The sequence below is a fragment of the Nesoenas mayeri genome (assembly GCF_963082525.1).
Source record: "Nesoenas mayeri genome assembly, chromosome: 14".
Lineage (NCBI taxonomy): Eukaryota > Metazoa > Chordata > Aves > Columbiformes > Columbidae > Nesoenas > Nesoenas mayeri.
This window is the reverse complement of record NC_137556.1, coordinates 5,950,945-5,973,331: the sequence shown is the minus strand read 5'-3', so window position 1 is coordinate 5,973,331 and position 22,387 is coordinate 5,950,945. Positions and strand designations below refer to the sequence as shown.

Genomic DNA, 22,387 nt, shown 5'->3' with positions numbered 1-22,387 from the left:
CAGGATCCCCAGGTCCCTTTCCCCTACACTGCTCTCTAATATGTAATTTCCCAACCGATACTGGAACCTGGGGTTGTTCCTGCCCAGATGCAGGACTCTACACTTTTCCTTGTTAAATTTCATTAGGTTATTCCCCGCCCAACTCTCCAGCCTGTCTAGGTCTCGCTGGATGGCAGCACAGCCTTCTGGCGTGTCAGCCACTCCTCCCAGCTTAGTGTCATCAGCAAACTTGCTGATAGTACACTCTATTCCCTCGTCTAAGTCGTTAATGAATATATTGAATAATACTGGCCCCAGTACTGACCCCTGAGGTACTCCACTAGATACTGGTCTCCAACTAGACTCCACACCATTGACTACCACTCTCTGGCTTCTCTCCTTAAGCCAGTTTGTAACCCACCTCACTACTCTATTGTCTAGACCACACCTCTGCAACTTAGCAACTAGGATGCTGTGGGAGACTGTGTCAAAGGCTTTACTGAAGTCAAGGTAGACCACATCCACGGCTCTGCCATCATCCATCCACCTTGTAACATTCTCATAAAAGGCTATGAGGTTGGTCAAGCATGACTTACCCTTGGTAAAGCCATGCTGACTGCCCCTAATAACCTTCCTATCCTTGATATGCCTTGAGATAGCACCAAGGATAAGTTGTTCCATTACTTTCCCAGGGACAGAGGTGAGGCTGACCGGTCTATAGTTACCCGGGTCCTCCTTCTTGCCCTTTTTGAAGATTGGAGTGACATTTGCTTTCCTCCAATCCTCAGGCACCTCTCCCGTTTCCCAAGACTTGGCAAAGATGATGGAGAGCGGTCCAGCAATGACCTCAGCCAGCTCCCTCAGCACCCGCGGATGCATCCCATCTGGACCCATGGATTTATGGATGTCCAGTCTATTTAATTGCTCCTTAACCCAGTCCTCGTCAACTAAAGCAAGCTCCTCCATTGACCTGGCTTCATCTGGGGTCTCAGGGGTACAGGGCTCCCCAGGACAGCCTCCGGCAGAGTAGACAGAGACAAAGAAGGCATTCAGTAATTCTGCCTTCTCTGTATCTTCCGCCACCAGGGCACCCACCCCATTCCTCAGTGGGCCTACATTGCCTCTGGTATTAGTTTTATCCGCTATGTATTTGAAAAAGTTCTTTTTGCTGTCCTTGACCCCTCTCGCCAGCTGTAATTCTAAGGAGGCCTTGGCTATCCTAGCTGCCTTCCTACATCCTCTAACAGCAGCCTTATATTCTTCCCAAGTGGCCAGCCCCTGCTTCCATGACCTGTAAACTCTCCTCTTCTGCTTGAGCATACCCAATAGATTCCTATTCAACCACGCAGGCCTCCTGGCTCCCTTCCTTGACTTCCTACGTGTGGGGATGCTCTGATCCTGAGCGCGGAAGAAGCAATCGCTGAATGCAATCCAGCTCTCTTGGGCCCCTTTTCCTTCAAGCAGTCTTGCCCATGGAATTTCCCCCAGCAATTGCTTGAAAAGGCCAAAGTTAGCCCTGCTAAAGTCCAGGGTTGCAATTCTACTTGCTATGCTGTTCCTGCCACACAAGATGCTGAACTCCACCATCTCGTGGTCACTGCAACCCAGGCAGCCCTCAACCTTTACTGCTTCGACCAGACCCTCCTTGTTAGTGAGGATGAGATCCAGCAGTGCACCTCTCCTAGTCGGCTCCTCCACCATCTGCATGAGGAAGTTATCATCAATGCACTGGAGGAACCTCCTGGACTGTGGCTGGCTGGCTGAATGGTCCTTCCAGCAAACATCAGGGAAGTTAAAATCACCCACAACAACCAGGGCCTGTGACTGCGAGGCCACTCTCAGCTGCCCATAGAAGGCCTCATCAACTTCCTCAGCCTGATCTGGTGGCCTGTAACAGACGCCCACAACAGTGTCACCCCTGCCAGCCTGCCCCTTGATCCTGACCCATACACTCTCAACTCGCTCATCATCCACTCCTGGGCAGAATTCAGTACATTGTAGTTGCTCTCTCACATAGAGAGCAACTCCACCACCACGCCTGGCTGGCCTGTCTTTTCTGAAAAGGGCATAGCCATCCATGACCACATTCCAGTCATGTGAACTGTCCCACCATGTTTCTGTAATTGCCACCAGGTCATAATCTCCCAGCCGAACATAGGATTCTAACTCCTCCTGCTTATTCCCCATGCTGCGCGCATTGGTGTACAGGCATTTCAAGGAGCGAGCAGAGCACTCCCATTTCTCCCTAGGAGCATAGGAGGCCACCTGGTCCTCATCAGTTCTAGAATGCTGCCCCACTGGGACAAGCCCAGCTACAACCCCTGAGCAGCCTCTCAGGTCTGATGTATTGACTATGAAGTTCAAAATCATTTGCAAGTCGCTCATCCTCACAGCTCAGGCCATGCCTGACCATTTCTGCCAACTTACCTGGCCCATGCAGTCACGAAGCAGAGGAAACACGAGCGCTGTGTTGCAGCTGGGAACCAGGCTTGCCAAATGTGTTTGGTGTCTAATATTTTGGGAGTGAAGAAAGCTGTAGGCTTTGCTTGTGACAGTTTTGCAGCAGTATTGCTATGGAAGTGAGACCAGTGTCAGACAGAGTTGACATTTTATGTTCTCTGTACCTACAATATGTCTGTCACTAGGATCCCTTTTCATTCCTATGGGAGGCAGAGCCACCTTCCAGTGTTTTGTGTCTGGCTGTTGCTTTCCTTAAGTTATTAATGCTCTCATTAGCCTAGTAGTGCTGACAGTGGATTGCTTGATGGCCTGACCAGATGTCTTTATGAATGTTTCAATACCTGTGGAACAAGAAGCTGTTTGTCCATGAACAGTGCTAGTTTTTTACAATTGGGACACAATCAGCAAACGATATAAATGGACTGTAGGTCGTTCTGCTTGCAGCTTGCAACTTTGTGTGTCTTAGTTTTCTAATGAGAGGATTAACTTCCATTTCTAAAATGCATGGCTTGCTTTGTACTTGGGCTCACCTTGTGAAGAGAGCCCTCGCTGCTCGGCTTGCTGGACGCTTGCTTCAGAGAGAACTGCAGTAACGAACAGGTCTTTTACCACTTAGTCATCTTAATTTGGAGAGAATGGATGACTCTTAGCAGTTTGTACCAAAAGATAGGTAACGGTTGAGGCGATTCCTGTTTGACAACCAACCACCAGTACATGGAAGCTGGAGCTTTAGTGTGAGTGGTCCTACTGGATCCTTCTCAGTATGGTTGATCTGATCTGTTTTCTGAAGGTCTGGGATCTGAGTGTGATAAGTGCTCCACAAATTCTGTACACTTCTGACTGGCTCACTGGGCCTCAAGCTATTAATTTATTTGCATCAATCATACTTTTCAATACCCTAGAGGCTTTGCTGACTAATGAGAAGACTTAATATAGCCAACCATCCACTGATTGAGAAACAGAAGCTGTATTTCATCATCTACATCTTTAATTGAGCCTTTGCTGCACAATTTGGTTAATTATTCCAATTACTTTTGGTTATCTGTAAGCAAAATTGCCAAAACATGAATACATAAGCAAATCTTCACATCTGCATGCAAGTCAAGACTGGAGATTAAATACCAGTGATTATCTAATGCAAAATAAATGTTTTCGTATTTTTCCCCAAGAGTATTCAAACCACCCCTCTCTCTGTGGCTGCATCAATTCTGCTGCTTTTAAGTATCAGAATCCCAGACAACAGGGGGATCCCTGGACGTGTGTTATGTGGCAAAATAATACTTTGATTTACTCGTGTAGCTGTTGTTGATTTATACTGGTGCTAATTTCTAAGGCCTACAGACAGAGTAATAGGTTTGGGGCTCTTACCTGCGCACGGTGTCTTTTTTTCATGCCTGGGAAATTAACTTTATTTTCCACACCACAAGAGAAGCGCGGTGAGCCTTACTGAAGGGGGAGTACAGCATCATTCAAATAAAGATGTGCCTTTTTACATGTAAATGTACAGCAAATGCTTAAACTTGAACCATTTCCTAGTGCCTTGCTGGACAAGAGAGAAGAGGGGAAGGGGTTGGGAGATAAGGATTTGAGAGGAAGCTTGACTTGTGCAGTGTTTGTGTGTGTTTCTTAAACTATCTGACTTCTAAGTGCAAAACTTGTGTGAACAGCTAATTCAGAAGCTCCTGGGTTTCCTGTGTTAAATCAATAGTGTTAATGACTCTGGGAGGGTGTCACTCAAAGGCTGGCAGGTTCCTCCTGGTCCTCTGTAGCAACTAAAGCTGGATCAGAGGATGTCTCTTTGCTGTTGCACGTTTCACCTCATGGTGAAGGCTCCTGCATTTCACTGGCATGCAAGATCCTGCATTTTGTTTTCTAAGTATCCAAAGCAGAAATCACAAATAGTCCCAAAGGGATATAAAATCTGCAGCAGCAGTGTCTTGCAGAAAGTCGATGCCTTCCATCACTGGGAAACTTCTAAAGGATACGTTCAAATTTCTCATACAGAAGTAGCAAGAAAGCGATTTTTCAGCTCAACTTCAGTCCCAGTTTGGTTTACAATAGTCTGTGCACAGGGCTTTGCTTTACTGGAGAGTTCCAGTCAGCAAACTTTCCTCCTCACTGCTGCACTGAGACATCAATGTATGGAAAGTCAAGCAGGCACCAGCATTGCAGAACACGGTGCTAGTGTAGGATCATCACAGTAGCTATAATAGCTTGATGTATTGAGGAGAGCAGAGGCGTCTCCTAAAAGTCATATTGGGCAATCATGCTGGGTAAAAAAGAGAGAAGCTTTTATTTTACATGGTCTTTCAAGATCTAGGCAGATACTTGAATGGTTTTGACTGGCGAGGACAGCTGCTGGCAGGCAGCCTGTCACGCTTTCACTCAAAAGTGCTCTGCTAAAGTCATGTCTGAAACAGTCTGGCTCTGCTAGGACAAGGGATTCAAGCATACTTTGCATCCCATGTCCTCTCCCAGCTGCTGCCCTTCATGTTCCTACTCACCTGCTTGCAACAAAAGAGCCTGGTGGTGCCTCCATCAGTCCTTATCTGACAAGCAGCAACCTAGGTTTCCATTTCAACAGCCATTTAGCATGAAAAGCTGCTTAAATAGTTAGGAAACTGATGCCAAAATGGTGAGTAGGTTTATGTCAGAGTCTGGAGGGGTAGGATTAAAAAAGATCTTTCACAGGATACATACTGAAGGGGGAGCTGGACCGGGAGTCGGGAGCACTAGGTGCTGCTCCCAGTCTACCAGTGGCCTATTACTTGATCTTGAGGAAGGCAAGGCTGCATGCTCCAATTTCCCAGCCTGTGTAAGATTTCCAGGGCTTTATTTACTGACCTCATGAGTGTTGAGTCCATATTTTAAAAAGAGCTGCAAATCCTCGCCTGGTTTGAGTGGAGAGGAAAGATGTAGTGGGTGGAGAATGGGAAAGCTGAGATCTGAACTTTCCATCAGCATTCAACACATAGTTGTCAATTCATTTCATATTCCATGTTCACCAGTCCAATTGATTTATTCATGTTATAAATTTAAAGCGTAACTGAAATAAGCTCACCTCCTCTGATTGTTCCTTTGAAGTGTCATGCTCTAACTTGGAGGTCTGTGTATGAAGGTAGGCAATGACAGATTATGGAAATCCTAATAAAAATAATATGTCTGTTTTTTGACTCTGCCTCTGCCAGCTGACCATGTTCCTTTATTTGCTGCATTTGAGCTTTCTTGATGCTTCTGTATGACCCAAAAGGCTTCAATGATTCCAGCAGATGTGAGGGATTTGGGAGTTTTATATAAACCCACTGGATCTATGTGGTCTTAAATCTACTAGTTCAACTTTAGGAAAAAAAGTAATCCCAATTAGTGAGCGAGCAAATGTGAACTTCAACACCAAACAAGATAAAAACTGATCAAGCGAATAGACTAAAGTGTTATCCTTTATGACAACAATAACAAATAGCTTTAGCCTCTAGGGTGGAGAAGGGAATTGGTTTCAAAATGCATTCTCCAGGATCTCGGTGATAAGGTCCAAGTTTGTCTGTTCCTGTACTGCATGCATTTTATCTGTAAAACTGGATGGTGCCTCTTGAATCAGTGTGTATTTATTTCTGTGTATATTAGGACCAACAGCCTAATATCTGGGGGTGGTAAAGGACTTGTAGCACTTTAATGTAGTAGCTTTCATAAACTGGGAATCATTGATAGAATGCCTAGTGTTTTTAAAGTTGAATGGACTTCCTTTTATAATATATTTAAAATAAATTTTTAATGTGTTTTCTGAAACTGTGTATGCAGAAATGCCTGTCCCTGCCTGTTTTGCTCCAGTGATTGATTTCCCTTCTCTCCACTTCTTGTAAGAATGAGCTTAGTTTCCCTGGTCTGGTGTTTCCCTGGCAGAGGATTCCTGCTGTGTCAGGCACTGCTCTCCTCCAGCCCCTTGGGAAACGTCTTTCTCGGCTGCTCTTGAGAGGTGTTGGGTATAAATTGCAGGGTTTACTGTGTTCATGCACAAGCAGCCGCCAAGCTCACGCCCGAGCGTTGTGTTGGGCCTGCGTGGTTGGTTCAGGCTGTGGGGGCTGCAGAGAATCCTGGGGGCCATGACAGGAGGAGGTACATGAGGAGAAATGTAGTGAGATGTGGACAAAGCTGGAGGAGATGCAAAGGGGGACATGTTTGTGCAAGGAGGCACTCCATGCCCAAGGATGCAATCCTGGAGGGCCCATGTAGATGGCTTGTGCTGAGGTAGGACACCCCTGGGGGGTCGCAACCGTGGACGATCCATGTCAACAGGGGACACCAAGAAGCACAGAGGAGCAGAGAAAACCCAGTATGGAGATTTGAAGACAGACCCGCTTGACCCTGACCTCCCACACCACCCGTCACCTTGCAGAATGAACGTGGAGAAACTCTATGAACCGTGGCAAAGGGGAGGTGAGACTCAGAACGACAGGTGTTTGCATGAAATTGAACCAAAGGAAGGAGGAGGAAAAGTGTTTATTTCAGTCTGTGTTTTCTTTTTCTCAATACCCAAATCAGTGATTAGAAGTTTGTGTTAAATGGCAACTGAGTAAGTAAAAATTCCCCAAGTTGGTGCTGTTGCGGATCTCCTGCAGCGAATGCCTGGTGCTCACGCTGCAGCTTTCCCCAGGGAGGAACTTTTGCATGTGCGGTGAGTACTTTGGACGAGGGGCTGGGGTGGGACCCTCGGGCACTCTTGTTCCCATGACGGAACACGGCGATGCTGTCACGCCTGGATGGTGACCCTCTGCGGTCCCTGGGGCGCAGACCTTGCTGTCCTCAAGAACAGAGCCTTGCGGCTGAGAACCTCCAAGAGCCGACACCTGGGCAGAGGCCACCACCCCGGGTTCACTTCCCTCCCTGAGTGTCACCAGCCACGGGTTCAAAGCAATATAAAAAGCTTTTCTCAAAGGCAGTTTGTGTGTTGACTTCTGAGATACGCAGCCATGAGAATAAAATGTTAGAGCCACCCTGTACGTGCACCTTGCCTGAAATACCTTTTCCCACAGGCTGGGGGAGCTCAGCATCACACAGCCGCTCCCCAGCTTAGGGCAGGGTGAAGCTGTTGCTTTCCTTTCTCTGCGTGTCCTCCTTGAGAGCAACTACTGGCAGATCTGTCCTGCTCCTTGGTTTTCAGGTGAGGGTTTTTAACAGCTCGCTGCCGTTTTTGTGTTCCGATTCTTCTGTGGGAAGGGCAAGTCTTTCAACCTAAGACAAGGCAGGTTTATAGGCATTGAGCACAGCCCTACCCCATGTTCCCATTAGGACCCTCAGCACTTTCTGCTGTCACCACTTCTTTTGTGGCCTTCCCACCACTCCTTTTTACTGAACTCCACGGGGTGAAAAACAGTGAAATAGAGGGGAGAGAAACAATAGCATGTGTGAAAATGTACATGTGTGAAGGAATGAAAAGGCTCTTGAGGGAGCAGCTCACAACTGCAAGGCCTGCTCCTAAGGGAAGGCTGCTCTGTGGTTTTTGGTCACGGGAACATTTCCCAGGGGGAGGATGTGCCAAAAGCTGTGACAGTTGAAGCATTTTAGCACGTTCAGTATGTGCCACCCTAGAAAAATGCTGAGGAGAGTGGGAGTCTGGGGGAAGGCACTAAGGCAGGGTCCCCACTGGCCTCCAGGTACAGAAAATGGAAATGGTCAGATTTCTCACTGGAGGTATTAAAAAAACCCAAAAATTAAAATAAAAATAGCTTATTCCCAGGACATCTTTTGGACCTTTTGGAGAGTAGCATGTCTGTCCTGAGAACCCTGAATGGCTCCATTAAAATGTTAAGTTCCAGATGACAGCTGCCTTGCAGACCTCCCTTTAGAGGGTAGTGCTGCTCCAGGTAAGATTTAAAGTCCTGTGCAGGTTCCCCTAATTTGATTAGAAGGCTGACTTGGATGGGCAGGTTATTACAGCTTCCAAGGCACTAAAGCTGCCTGGATGTTGATGGGTTTATGAAACATTGTTTCTCACTTCATTGCAGCTCCCACAAAGAATTATTAGATCAGGTTAGTGATAGATACCTAATAAAGAATGTCTCTACGAGGCAGTTTATTTCACAGCAAGCTAGTTCCAGACTAGCAGACTGTGAAATCTTGAGCTTCCCATGAGGATAAATATGCTGAAAGAAACTGCAATTATATGAACACCTCCATGCATTTTTTTTTTTTTTGGAAAGCCTGAAAAAAAGGTGTCATTGTGTTAGCCTGAGCTGAAGGTACTTAGCATTGAACTAGCACACAGACCGTGAAAAAAGCACATTTGTTGTTTTGGTTTGTTGGGGTTTTTTTTATCTCTTAGTGGGCACTGCGAAACAAAAATCTTTCCATTTGCATAGAATGACAGTTTGCAGCCAAAGATGAAATACAGTCTGATGGTCAGTACCGACCTGTTCTGGCACTGATGTTGCCTGTTTCTCCAGCCACTCCCAGCTTTCTGCTTGTTATGATCATGTTCCCTTCACGTTTACCTGCTTGCTGGCAGCTATTAACATGTCCCTGCGCTCTGTGTTTTCAGCTTGCCAAATGGGCAAGATAGTCTTTCTGCAAGATTTCCTCAGCCTGCTCTTCAATTCTTATTTGTAATGTTAAGATAAACCTCAAAAGCTTGCTATGGGGATCTCCAAGAACAATGTCAGCCTTCTGGTGTTTCCCTTTCCCAAAAACAGGGGAATATCTGTAAGCTTTTTGCCAGGAGGTTATTACTTCAGGCAGGCAGATCGCAGGCAATTTGGCCCAGGGGCTTTTACAAGCAGTAGCATCTTGCTTTTTAAAATCTCTTTGTTCTTCACTAGCTGCTTGCTTGTTGGTCTGCAGGTAAAGTCATTTGTTTCACCACCTTCCCATGCAGTGGCCGGCTCCTGGGAGCCATGTCCCCAGGAGGGTGCTCTGTGGTTCTCCACACGGACAAACAGGAATTAGTAACAGCCTGAGTGCACCAACAATAAAAGCTGGGACAAGAAGCAAAACTGTTGAGGACGAGTATTAAATCACTGCCCTCCAGATTCATTTGAGACCTGTTTGGTATTGCAGAGACTGCCTGGAAAATACATATTTTAGCATTTCTCAGTCTTCTTGTGGGGATGAGGCAGAACAGGCTGCAAGATGCTTGTGTCAGTGTTGCTGTGGAGCAGCTCAGCTGGTGCCCAAGGGCTTTGAGGAGTCTCTTGCAAAGGTATTTCGTGTGCGTGGTTCGGTGCAGCTCGTCTCGCAGTAACGCTCATTGTTCCGCGTGCGGGATTTCAGACTTTGAAGTAATTTCAGTCTATAGAACCTTTTTTCTGTTTGTGCAAAAAGTCTTTTATTCAGGAAGATGAAATCCTTTTCCATCTACAGCTGCCAAGGTGCCTTTGACAATAGCACATGCTGTCCACTATTTCAGAAGTGGGAGCGTTTCCAGAAGTGATCTCTTTTCTCTACAGAGCAGTAGGAATTTCTTCTTTTTTCCTTCCTTCCCCTGCCTTCATTTTGCCCTTTTTTTTCTCTTTCTTCTGGAGAGAAATGAAATGCAAAGCGTGCAGTCGGATTGCTTTGGGAAATTCTTCTCTAGGTCCAATGTTTTCACTCTCCCTGCCTTGTAACCAGGAAAAAGATAAAAAATCATCTTTAATATTTCAGCCAGGGCCTCCTACTTACACGACAGCAGGAGCCTGGTGCTGATGTAGCCGAGCAGAGGCAGCTGGGGGCTGTGTAACACGAGTTGTGTACGCGGGTCTGCGCTATTATTGGAGCGATGCTGGTGTTGGTTTGCTCGGTTGGAGCCCCCGGGCCCGAGCCACAGGCGGCCAGGTGCGCGGCCGGAGCCTTGTGGTTCGCTGCGCGGGGCTGTGCGGAGCAGAGGACGCCCGAAGGCCGGCGGGGCCGGGGCGGAGGGAGAGGCCGAGCGGCCCTGGCTCCCGGCACAGGCCGCGGCCCGCACGGCGCTGCCCTGGCAACGGCGCGCGCTCCCCCTCCCCGCGCGCCTCTCTGCCGGCGACCTTCCGGCTGCCGTGCGAACGCGGAGGCGGGCCGGAGCCGGGCGGTGGCGGCAGACAGGCAGCGCTTCCACCCAATAGGCACGCGGAGCGGCGCCGGCGAGCCCCGCCCCACGATTCGCGCAGCCCAACCAGCGCTCTGTCTGCAGGCGAGGAGGTGGGACTTCCGCTGCCGGGGAGGCGGTTTTGTGTGTGTGTGTGTGTGTGTGTGAGCGGTGCGGACGGGGTCCCGGCTCCCCCGCGGGCGGCGGCGCTTGGGGGGCCCGGCCTGGCCTGGCCTCCGTGGGCAGCGCTGAGCGGCGGCGGCGACCACCCTTCCGGCGGCGCGGCCTCTTCCCCTGGCGCTGAGGGGGGTCCCCCCCTTGAGGGGGCCCCTGCAAGAGTGGGGGGTCCCCGCGGGGGCGGCGGGGTCCCCCCCGGAGGGCGCGGGGCGGCCCGGCAGCGGCGGCAACGGTGGCTGTTTCCCCGGTTCTCGGCTCCCCGGGCGGAGTGAGGGGCGGGCAGGTGGGCGATGAATGGTTTCAGCACCGAGGAGGACAGCCGGGATGGGCCTCCCGCCGCCCCCTTCTACGGCCAGAGCTGCTGCCTCATCGACGATGGGGACCGCTGCGTGCGCCCCGCCGGGAACGCGTCCTTCAGCAAGAGGATCCAGAAGAGCATCTCGCAGAAGAAGCTGAAGCTGGACATCGACAAAAGTGTGAGTTGCGGCCTCCGCCGGTCCTGCCTGCCGCCGCCGGGCCCCCCTCCGAGGGCCAGCGGGCCGCTCCGTGTCCTCCCCAGCCCCCGCCGCACTGCGGTGCTTCCCGGGGCCGCGCTGCGGCCGCCTCGGCCCAGCGGAAACTTGCTGATGGGGCAGGCGAGTGGAGCTTCCAGGGGCGTCACTGAACCCCGACAGGCTGTGGGGAGAGGGGCTGCGTTGGCGATGCTTTGTGTTCCCAGCTCGGTTCCCCGCACCGCGTTCGCCGGTGTTCGCCGTCGCTGCGCTGGGGTGAGGGAAGGACGCGGGGTAAAGATGCGGCTGTGCCTCCGGGCGCTCATTAGCTTGTGAGGCTTAATGAGGCGGCACCGAACCCGTGTTTGGGAGGAAAGCTCTGCCGACAGGCGCACAGGAGCCGTCTTGGCTTCGGAGGCAATAGCGCAATTTTAATTTCAGTTTGGGATTGAAAACCGCTGGGTGAAATCAGCCCCACGGGTTACTGCTTCAGTTGGGCGGCACTGGCGGTACTTTTTGCATTAGTAAGAATTTGTGCTTTAGCAAAACAGATGACTTAAAAATGAACGATCGCATGTAACTCGGAACGTTTGGTGTGCTGCCCTGTGCACAGAGCTCTCACTTGTTCCCTGGCTGGCACGAAACAGCCTAATTTGTTGCTGACCGCTTAATGATGGTAAGTGACAGCTGTCAGCTCAAGATAGAAACGGGTTGTTTGCCGAGCAACGAAACTGGTAGAGCAGAGCAGCCTGTTGAGATATTACAGAAGGAATTTCTCAGAAGCGACTTGGTCCGCCCTGCATGCTTTTCTTCCCTGATCTTTAAAGATTAAAACCTTTAAAAACAAACAGGCAAACAAAAAGGTGAAGTTTTGAGTCAGTCTGTTTGGCAGCTTCCCCAGTTGGGTAGGTTCCTTTTGCGTGGCTGAAATCCATCATGTTGCAGGAAGAGAGTGACTCAGTTTGAAATATAATCTTACTCTTAAAACCCAGAGTGTTTCTCCTGCTTGAAGTCCTCAGCAGATTTGTCTTGAGGTATAGTCATTTCTTTCATTTCAGAAATAATTCTTTGTCACTAGATGAAAGGCTTTACAAATAAAAAAAGGAAATAAGACTAATGAGCTCAAAATGAAGGAAATATATGAAAATGTGAAGTGGGCTGCGTAAAGTGAATTTAAATGTAAGGTGTCTGTGTTGTCTGAAGACATTTTGCCTTACAGATACCAAATAATTTTGATCATTTTTGGACCTTTTTAGTATAGATGCTAATTCTAGTGAGATAATATTTGTTAAAAAGGGAGTTCCATGGCACGATAAGCTATAGGAAAGAGACACTTGCTTTTGCTTTGCTTGTTTTAATTGAGGTAATTAGCCAACTTTTATTTGGTCTAGATTTTTGAAATACTTGCATTAATAATGTGTACTGTTCAAATCAGAAAGTTCACAAGAGTGGAACAGAATAATGTTTTCCTTGGTAGTTACCTGGTAGTAAGTCCTGAAGCAAATTCCCTTCCTCCAGACAAGTTGTTTTGTTTTTTTCTTTTGTGATGTGTAATTGCAGCTATAAAAAAAAATGTATTATCTGCAGAGGTTCAGGTTCAGCTGGACTTCCTGAGTTCTTCATTTTCCTTGCCTTTAGACTTTGTAATGTAAATTATCTCAAAGGCAAGAGTATGATATCAGGTCTGGGGTTTAAGATTAGAAATTCCTTAATGTCATGAGGGATGTGCCCTCTCCTGCGGTTGTCGAACTGGCTGCTGTCAAGTGCTGTTTCTACTATACCTGTTTTGATCGCTTTTTTACCACTTCTGCTTCTCAGGTGAGACATCTGTATATTTGCGATTTTCACAAGAACTTCATTCAAAGTGTCCGAAACAAAAGAAAGAGGAAGACAAGCGATGACGGAGGCGACTCTCCTGAGCATGAAACAGACGTGCCAGAGGTTAGTAGGTGCTGAGTGGGTGTAGGCTGCTTTACCAATTTTGAGCATGTTAAAGTTTCACTTGGATGTGTTTTCACATATCAGAAAATACTTACATTTTAAATGGCAACTCCACTGAAATTGCTATGGAGTTACTCTCGCTTTTCAGGGGGAATTTTTCTGATGTCTCACGTCCTAATTTTCTTCTTCGTTCCTGTATGAGTTCTTTGCCTATGGAAAGTTTTCTATCAAAAGATGTACAGTGAGGTAACTGTACAGTTTCATGTATGTACCACTTCCAAACAGAGAACTGTTAAAACAGGATTTGATACTAAATCTTTTGTAATGGTAAAAATAAATTCTTTTCAGTGGTGACTTTTTTTCCTGTGTTAAGAACTCTGGAACAATCTCTCCTCTGTGCCGTTGTGTGCTGTATTTGTTTTGGTGATGCTTCTGGCACTGTTGACACTGCAAAAAGTTGTACAGAGGTGATGTTTGCGGAAGAGCCGAGTTCTGGCCATGTCAGCAGAGCCCTCTGCTGGAAATGCCACCCGGATTGGCAGAAGGTTAAAAAGCCACCAAGAATCATTTTGCCAGCAAAGCTGTGTCTTAACTGCAAAGCTCTGTCCGCACATCTCCTGTGCAGAGGTGTTGAAAGAGCAGTAAGTTTTCATGGGGTTTAGTTGTTTGGTTTTTTTTAAGGATACCTAAGCTTTCGTTGTAGCTGTTTGTGTTTCCATTCTACAAGGTTCTCCATCACAACTTTCCTGTTCAGGCTTTACCTTATTTGCCGGGATGACTGGTGAAGATACAGCTGGTATCTATAAAGGGTAGTGCTGTAGAGTGTTCAGGGTATTTGGTGGTTAAAACTGAGGGCTGCACATCACCTGACTGAATAGGGAACTTTGCCATGTGTCAGTTGTAATGTCGTTTTCTTTTTGGTTTTCAGCAGGGACTCCTTTTGTCTCTGAAACATGGCATTTTCCACGTGATCTTCATCTTCCTTCCTGTAATCTCCCCCCTCGCTTGCTTTTGAACTGTGCACTTTTCCATTGAAGCATTTGAATTTCTTTTCTTCTCTGTCCTCTGTTTTATGTCACAAGCCATTTGTTCAGTGCCTGCTAAATTGGTATTTCATGTGTGAGCTTTTTAAACCTTGTGGGAACAAAAGGTTCCCCTTTACTTGGAGGTTGCAGAAGTGTAATTGAGAGCAGAAATTGGCGAGCAATTCTGTTGACAGCATGTGAACCAGAACAAAATTTTGTGTATTTTCCTGAGGCTATTTTGATCCTTTAGCATTAACAAATGCAAAATATACGTAGATTTGTCAGTAAGGGGAGCTGATATGGTTCTGAATGCAGGCAAGGAGCAATCCTGTTGAAGAAGACATAGTTATTTTTAGATGATTCTACATTTCTGCCTAATAGAAGCTAACAGTAGTGCTCATCCCCTCGTCTCTGCATCACTTCCAGGTTGACTTGTTCCAGCTCCAAGTGAACACTTTGCGACGTTACAAGAGACATTATAAGTTGCAGACTAGGCCTGGACTCAACAAGGCTCAGCTAGCAGAAGTAAGTGACGACAGAGTTACTATCATCTCTGCTATTAAAAAAACCTTCTTATCTCCTGTGCGGAAGTGCAGATTTCTTGGATGCTGATACCTGTAGCGACTCTCTCGCTACTACGTACCATGCGTTCTGTGGCAGGTTTCAGGGGATGGCACCCACAGGGCACTGCATGCTTGCTCCACCTGAGGCAGTCACGGAAGATGTGGAAGCTGACTCTTGAAAGCACGTTTTAGTAACTTGCTTTTCTCTGCCTCCTTTCCCTCCTTGTTCATAGTCATAATTCGTTACCTTTAGGGAGCAGAACCAGAACCCAGTTTCCAGAGGCTCAGGCGTGAACTGAAGATGGCTGTTGTATTCAAACTCACACGCTGCTACTCACCTGAAGTGCCTCTATTGGTTTTTGTTTCCTCACAGGCACTTGAACTGGTTGGAATTGCTTATTATTACAGACAAAGTCATTGACCATGACTTCAGATTCCTTATTTCCCTCCCTTGTCCTGATGTCTTATGTATTAAGTCAATAAAAGGCCTTTTCTTTAAGGGCCTCTACTGCTGCTCTCTTACCACATGGGATATTTGTTAAGAAATAACTGCAATTCTTTGTTACTTGGGCTTGTTGTGCTTGGTGTGCATCTGCTCTGCTCTCTTTCCTGACTTGATCTGAAGGCATTCGGTAGGAAAAGTCTTCTCTAAATTTGGAAAAACGGTAGCAGTTATTGAATGGTAACGAGATTGTTTTTGCATGCTGAGGCTTTCACAACTGTCTGCCCAAAACTAACGGTTTTGCTCTAAAGAACAACAACCGGCAGACCAAAAAAGACAGCAAAACATGCTGTCTTACACTCTTTAAAGGTCAACCAGGAAATGAATACACAGAATATAGAGAAAGTGTAGTGTAGCGTGTGTAGGAGTAAGTTGAACCAAGCAGGGTGGGTATGTGTCCTCATTAGTAGTTCTGATTTGTCATGTTCTAACTAACCTGTTCATAGTCTCTCAGCTACCTCCTGCCATGAAGAACTTCTTACTTAGGCAATTTACCACCAATGTGCCCAGGAGGGAAAAAAAAACAAACTACTATGCAAGCGGAAAATAAAGGGAGGCTAACTTAAAGTTGTCACACACTTCCCAGATTTCCTGTGAAGTCTGAGCAGCTTTGACCCTACGCTGGATCCTCGTCCAGCTCCCATGCTTGAATCACTGCTGCCTGAGGCTCTTAGACTCCTGCTGCTACCCCACCGTAAGGAAAACTCAAACTTCCATAAATCTTCTTGGAGTGACTTATTGCTCAGCCTACATCAAAATCCAGTTCTGGAGCTGTGCTGGGTACCATAAAAGAGCTTCTTCCATTTGAGAAGCAAATCTCATCCAGCTCCAACATGTTTTCTACATTCGTTTTTCTGAGGAAGAAAAGCAACTAATGGTTCAGGGCTTGTGCCGGTGTCAGGGAAGGGTAGCCCATACCAAATCTGAACTCTCCCATTGCAAGTCCCTTGGTGTTCCTTTCAGTGAAAACTTATCCAGTGTGTTTTCCTTTGGACTCTATAACTTTGCTACATCTGGTTCACACAGCAAAGTGCTTCAGTATTTCTGATACTCCCCTTTAAAATACTGAGATGCAAGGGAAACTTGCTCTCCAAATAATCTCAGCATGAAATGTCACTTAGGAGAGGCTGTGCTGCTTTGGCAGGAGGACGTTCTGGCTTCCAAATTCCGCTTACAGGTTGGCTGCATATACTGCTGACATAGTCATTCCAGCACTAAAGAGAAAGGGAAATGAGGACTGACAGTTTGAATTGGTGCATGTTTGACTAAAAGTATATTACGCTCAGTGGCCATAAAATTGTTTTTGGAAAGTGAAATCCTGTTCTGATTACTTCTACTTTTTAATTTCTGAATTTCTCTTTACATGTTGTCCTTCCAGACTGTCAGTCGTCACTTCAGGAATATTCCTGTGAACGAGAAGGAGACATTGGCATATTTCATCTATATGGTGAAGAACAACAAGAGCAGGCTGGACCAGAAATCAGAAGGTAGCAAGCAACTAGAATGAAGATTAACAAGACTTGGAATAAGAGAGACCTTGAAGGAACAGATGGTATTGTGCATTTTAGGTTTATAAAAACTGTTGAAGTATATTGTAAATTTTTTTTTAAATGCAGTAAGTCTGGATAACAGAAAAAAAATATAGACATTCTTATCAGGAGTATTTGCAAACATGTGCCCAGCATGTTTCTGAAGACTTCTTCCCCTCATTTCAAAGTCACATTGGAATAAACAAATGAGGATAATGAGGAAACCAAGTAAACCTGTAGGACTGTGGAGTTTGTCATCTTGGTATTTTAAACTATTTTTGGAAATCTGCATCTCAGTGCAATTCAGATCACAGATGGAATTTTTTCACTGAATTCAGACCACATCCCAAACCACCATGCAGTTTGCCTTGGCACAGGACTGGAATAGCCTCAGAGATAAAATGAGGTGCGTGAGCCAGAAGTTTGCTCTGTCTTGCCTTGAGTCAGTGTTTCAAGTCCCAAACTTCTCCAAATGTTCCAGCTCACCAAATCTACTCCAGTGAACACGACTTGAACAGTCTGAAATCAATTCATTTTTTTTCAACCATTTTTCCTCCCACCCCTTGCAACATGGATGCCAAACAACTCTCTGCAATCTCTTTTTCTAATTTCTTTTATTTAAGAACTCACTAATTAATTGTCTGTAAGAATCTTAAAACTTCTGCATTTCCTCAGAATGTGGTATTAAGGCAAATACAGCTTATTGGCTGGGTTTGATCATGTTGGCTCATTTAATTCACTTACGCTTATTTGCCTTGTATTCAAGGCTCGGTGATGGCAGGTGAATCAGTGGCTTAAGACATCTGTCTCTTAATCTCTGTGTCAGATCAGGTATCAGTCGCAAGTGGTGTGAATTTTATACTGAAGCTTGTCTTTAGCAAAACTGCTGTGTGGATTAGCGCGCTCACAGTCTCCATTTAGTATAAAGCAGATTTATGCTGCCATAACCGAGGTAGTGAACTGACTGAAGTAGGATGCGCTTCATCTGTCTCTCCAATGGCAAAACGGTATCAAAGCACTTGCCTTTTTTGAGCGTTACGTGTGCTTTTGTAAGAGCTGTGTGAGGGGAGGGTGGCATGCTGGTCCTCTTTAACTGGCAGCTGCGTGAGGAGATCGCTCTGATTTTGGTGTTTAAAGCCAAGGTGTCCTTACAAATAACACAGCGGTTAATTTGGCAAAAGGAGCTTACAAAAGTGTTGGTCGTGACTGACTGTTATCCAGTGACCTCAAATTCTATTGAAGGGGATGTCATGATTTAAAGCACCACCCCTGTTTCTTTGCTGTCCTGACCACTGTCTCTGTTCTGTTACAAGATGCCAAGACTCCACATAGAGAGTATATTCTCAACAAGCCTTAAGCAACGAACTGAGCGGTAGAATACTTTGGCTAGCATTTTGTCAGTGGCAGGTTTTAATATTCCAAAACTGGATGAAGCTTTGTTGAAGAGCTAAGCACGCAGATCACGACCCCATCTTAGCGCTACATCGTGTTTTGTAAGGCATGAAGGGTTCATGTAGTGAAGCTCTTTGTGAAGCTCTCCCAGGGTCTCTTTAAAAATCAAGTCACAGTTTAAAGCAAGCTGTTCACATCAGCTCTGAATTGTTCGTTAATACTCCAAAAACCATGTTCAACAAACTTCAACATGTCCAAGTCCTGTGTCATAGGCAGAAATACTCTGTTATGGTACATGTCTCATTTGTGAAGTTTTGGAGGGTGTGACTGTTTCAGCATTTCCTTGTTCATTTCAGTGTGGATTTTAAGAACATCAGCCAAGAGAGAGGTTCAAGGAACGAGAAGAGAATGTCTTGTGTCGGTATTTCATGAATGTTTAAAGATTTTCTAATTATGCTGGTCCTTTCCTTGTTGAAAGGATGAAGTAATTCCCATATCAGTCAACATGATCTGGCTTCTCTCATTCAGGACAGGTACCTAAAAGGGTATGTTCTTTGACTGCATGTTCATCTTCCAAGTGTTCATGTAATCAGAGGATATTACCCAAGGAAAACGAGTTTCTGAGTTGAGAGGGTTATGCCTCATTGTAACTTCTAGACCAAAACTGTAAAAATGTAGTTTGTTTGGGATTTAATTTTTTTGTTGTTGTACTTTATTTTGATTTCTAAAAGTAAATAAATCTGTTGGGGTGTTTTAGCAGCCAGCAGCAAAATGATTCATTTCAAGGAAATACGGCAGCAGGTTCCATCTGTTCAGGTGTATTCACTGGAATGTTTTTGTGCAGAGGTGGTATCCAGGAAGCTTTTTTTGTTTTCTTAATGAAAATAATCAGTTGATGTAAAATGTGATCCTTGTTGGTTTCACTCTTAAAGCAATTATACTTTTTTTGAAAAAAATTCTTAGTGAAGTATGATGATGAAGGGATGTTTACCAGCCATTAGCAGTTGTTTATAAGGTGGAAAGCTTGGAGGCAAGACACCAAAGAAATGGAAGAATCTTTGGTTGTCGGAGCCCCATGGCCTTATAAACCCTTGCAAATGCCTTATTACCTTGTTCTCAACTTAGCTAGAGCAAAACGCCTTGAGCAAAAGAAAGCCGATGTCTTGTTGGAAGGGTCAGCCACTTTACGGCTGCCACGCTATGAACTGAAATCACACGTCAATTCAGTAGCAATATCCATGTTCAGGGTGCCTGTGATTCTTGAAAAGCATTTAGTGTCTAATAACCAGAAAACGCAACAATGCAATTGTCGTTCTGTATAATACCATTCTGTGTATTTGATTCCTTATGCTGCATGCCAATTCAAAAAAGACTTTCCAACTTTTTGTTTTAAACTTCAAAGTTAAATGTGTTTGAACCTCACACTTGTGAAGCCATGAGGTGGGACATTTTCTCAGCACTTTTAAGTGGGACTTGTTGGAAAGGTGGAAGATCCAAATCGCTTTGTCTGGTATGATAAGATTTCTTTTTTATTTTACGTTTTGCTTTTCACAGATGGGCCTTAAATTCTGTCTAGCTTTGAACCATGGAGCACAAGCCTTGGAGGCATGGAGGATGACCAGATGTCATCTTCCATTTATAACAGTGGAAGTTTATTTCTTACAAATGTGCATAGGTGACATTCACCCTGCGGCAGAGGAATCGGCTTTGAAGCCCTCCAGCCATAATAGAGCCTGATTCAATTGCGTAGCCTGATTCAATTCTCCTGGAAGAGTTGCATTAACTTCATTAGACTTCTGAAGAGATCCAAGCCATTAGTATGAAATCCAAATAATGCAGAAATGTCTCTTCCGGGGTTAATTTCATCCTGTCCAAGGACCCTCTGCTTGCTTTAAGGGAAGAAGAATAACTCGTTGCTGGTAGTTATTGGCTTGAGCTCAGCTCAAGGGAGTTGGAAGCATGTGAAGACTTGGGTTGGTGGCAATCCGATGATTGAAAAGTGCAAATATATCTAGGGAGGCTGTTTTAAAATGCAGTTTGTTTGGTTTTTAATTTCTGCATCTCAAAGAATATTGTATATCAACCTGAAGTAAACAATTGCATTAGAAGCTAATGTTTCTTTTGCCAGGCACTTTAGATGCTCAGCCTGAGAAAAGCAGAGAGGGCAGATTTGTACCACTTGTCTCCAGCACTCTGATGTCTCAGTTTTTGGCTGTAAACCACTAGATACCCTGCTGTGCAAGACTTGACCAAAACCTACCAAGTTTGATGTTTAAAGTTAGTCTGAAGTGCAAGCTGACTTCAGAGAGGCTTCAAAATCAAGAGCGAATATAATGCACAGTAAGTGCGGGTTTTCAAGTGGGCTGTGATGGCACAGAGAAGATGAAAGAGGACACAGCCCAGAGAGAGACTGATCAAAACACACGTCCACAGTTAGTGACATGGAGGAGGATTTGTTGGGTGTTAGCTCTTGTAATGGATGTTTTCTGAGAGGGGAAGCAGGAGGGAGCTGTGCACTTTACGTCTTTTGGCTGAGCCAAATGTAAATACCAATGAGAGATCTTCAGTTGGAGAAGAGAGAAATTATCTGCTGGGGGCCTGGTTGTTTAAATTCTTCCCCAGAGCACTAGAATCACTTTGCCTCTACAGTTTAAAAAAGTGGGTGATACAAGGTAGCCTCCAGTACAAAAAAGTCCTTGTACTGCCCAGAGTATTGAATGAAGAGTCCCAAAGGTGAAGGAATGTTATTGATGCCTCACTCCTCTTGTCACTGATGCCCTTTAGTCATCTCTAGCTTTTTCGAGTTAGGGAGTCTTCGTTTTCCACTTCCAAAGTGCAAACGAACTGTTAGGATGTAAGATACTCCTTGCACTTTTCACAGCTATCCCTGGTCTTGCGTTTTTGACTTGCTTGTATGGAATGAATTAAATGCTTGAAGAAAGTGGGGGAAGAACTGGAAGGAGGGCTCCTGCCTTAAACCTGAACTTCCCTTGCAAGCAGCTCTGCAGCCAACCCCGGCCATCAGCAGGTTCCAGGAGCCTCTGCCAAGCTGGATTTGCTCCTGTCCCAGCTGCAGCTGGAGCGCAGGCGAGGGGGACAGCAGGTAACTTGCAGAATGGCTTGGAGTCCTTCGGCGGGTTTATTGGGAGAGAAAAACTCTGTTCTCTCCTCCGTTTCTGGCCTCCATGTGTTGTGCTGATCTTATGCCAAATGTTTTGGACACCTTGTATTTTTAACTGTGTAATATAGCTGTGTATTGTTAAAGCAACTTAGTAACTTATAGCAAAAACTGTAGAACTCATTTCTCTGAGGTGTAGGAAATGTCCTGCTTCCACTGTGTATGAGACTTAACTCTGTACTGTCTGACAAAGATAAAATGCTGAATTTCACTTTAATAAACGATCTATCTAGCAATTCCCTTTTGTTTGCCTTTCTGCCTTTAGCACTTTAGCTCCAGAGCTGGTGAAGTTTTGCTTTGCATGGATATTTTGTGCCAGGCTTCTCTGATTGACTGTCATTTCCCACCCACCTCCCTGGGGCTGAAAATATTGCAGGCGTGGAGGGGGAATGGCACTGCTGACTAAGATGGGTCAAGCCTGAAGCAGAAAACTCAGGTGGTGGGATATTTTGCGACAAACCTGCGTGGGCTGCATGGATGTAAATGATGGAGTATTTTGAATGCAACAAGAAAGATGGAGTCGGTTGGAGAGCCACGTGACCTTGCATTTTGGGGGAGTGTTGGGCTTTTCTATGATGGAGGTATTTCCCCCCCCTGATAATGAACAGTCGCTCAAGTGCAGCATCTCATTTGATTCATGTTTCCTAATCAATCTTCTTTATGTTTAGTTCAACCCTGTGCTTCTGCTTCCTTCTCCAGTACACCCTTGGCTACACTTCACGCATGACTTCTAGCTCCTGTCCTGCAGAGTCGAAGCTGCGTGCTGCCCTGACCAGGTGGGTGCTGCTCCGGAGCAACACAGTCTGCAAGATCCTTTTCCATTTAGTGTTTTGTTCATTTCCATTTCCCATATTGCTTTTCCTCCTGACTATCAGCCTTATAGACAAAGATTCCTCACTTATTTTTCTGCAGTGAGGAAGTGGGTGATGCCAGATACCAGAGCTTGAACACTTCTTTTCCTGAACCCTGTCGTGGTGTTTCCTAAGGCTCTGCTGGCGCTGTCTCAGGCATGCTCTAGCCTTGATTTTTAGTCAAGGAAGAGGTTGTAGTGTAGCTTTTCAGACACAGTGGATGGTAAGGTGTTGAGAGCTTTACACTCAAATTACATGACCTGAATT

At 45.8% G+C, this 22,387-nt stretch overlaps 1 protein-coding gene across 3 annotated transcripts; it reads left to right on the top strand.

Moving 5' to 3' along the window:
- The first annotated feature begins 10,620 nt into the window (after nucleotides 1-10,620).
- SAP30L (SAP30 like) lies at nucleotides 10,621-22,026 on the top strand. Of its 3 annotated transcripts, none has more exons than XR_013922821.1 (5): nucleotides 10,621-11,124; nucleotides 12,958-13,080; nucleotides 14,532-14,630; nucleotides 16,549-21,194; nucleotides 21,969-22,024. XR_013922821.1 is itself a non-coding variant. In XM_080353139.1 (5 exons), the coding sequence occupies exons 1-4, from the start codon at nucleotides 10,939-10,941 to the stop codon at nucleotides 16,675-16,677; spliced, it is 537 nt and encodes a 178-aa protein (XP_080209265.1). In that variant the 5' UTR covers nucleotides 10,621-10,938; the 3' UTR covers nucleotides 16,678-16,722; nucleotides 21,969-22,026. The 3 variants fall into 3 exon arrangements, 2 of the variants coding, with proteins under 2 accessions (XP_080209265.1, XP_080209264.1); XM_080353139.1 differs by having other exon boundaries at nucleotides 16,549-16,722; nucleotides 21,969-22,026; XM_080353138.1 differs by lacking the exon at nucleotides 21,969-22,024 and having other exon boundaries at nucleotides 16,549-21,493.
- Nucleotides 22,027-22,387: the final 361 nt, after the last annotated feature.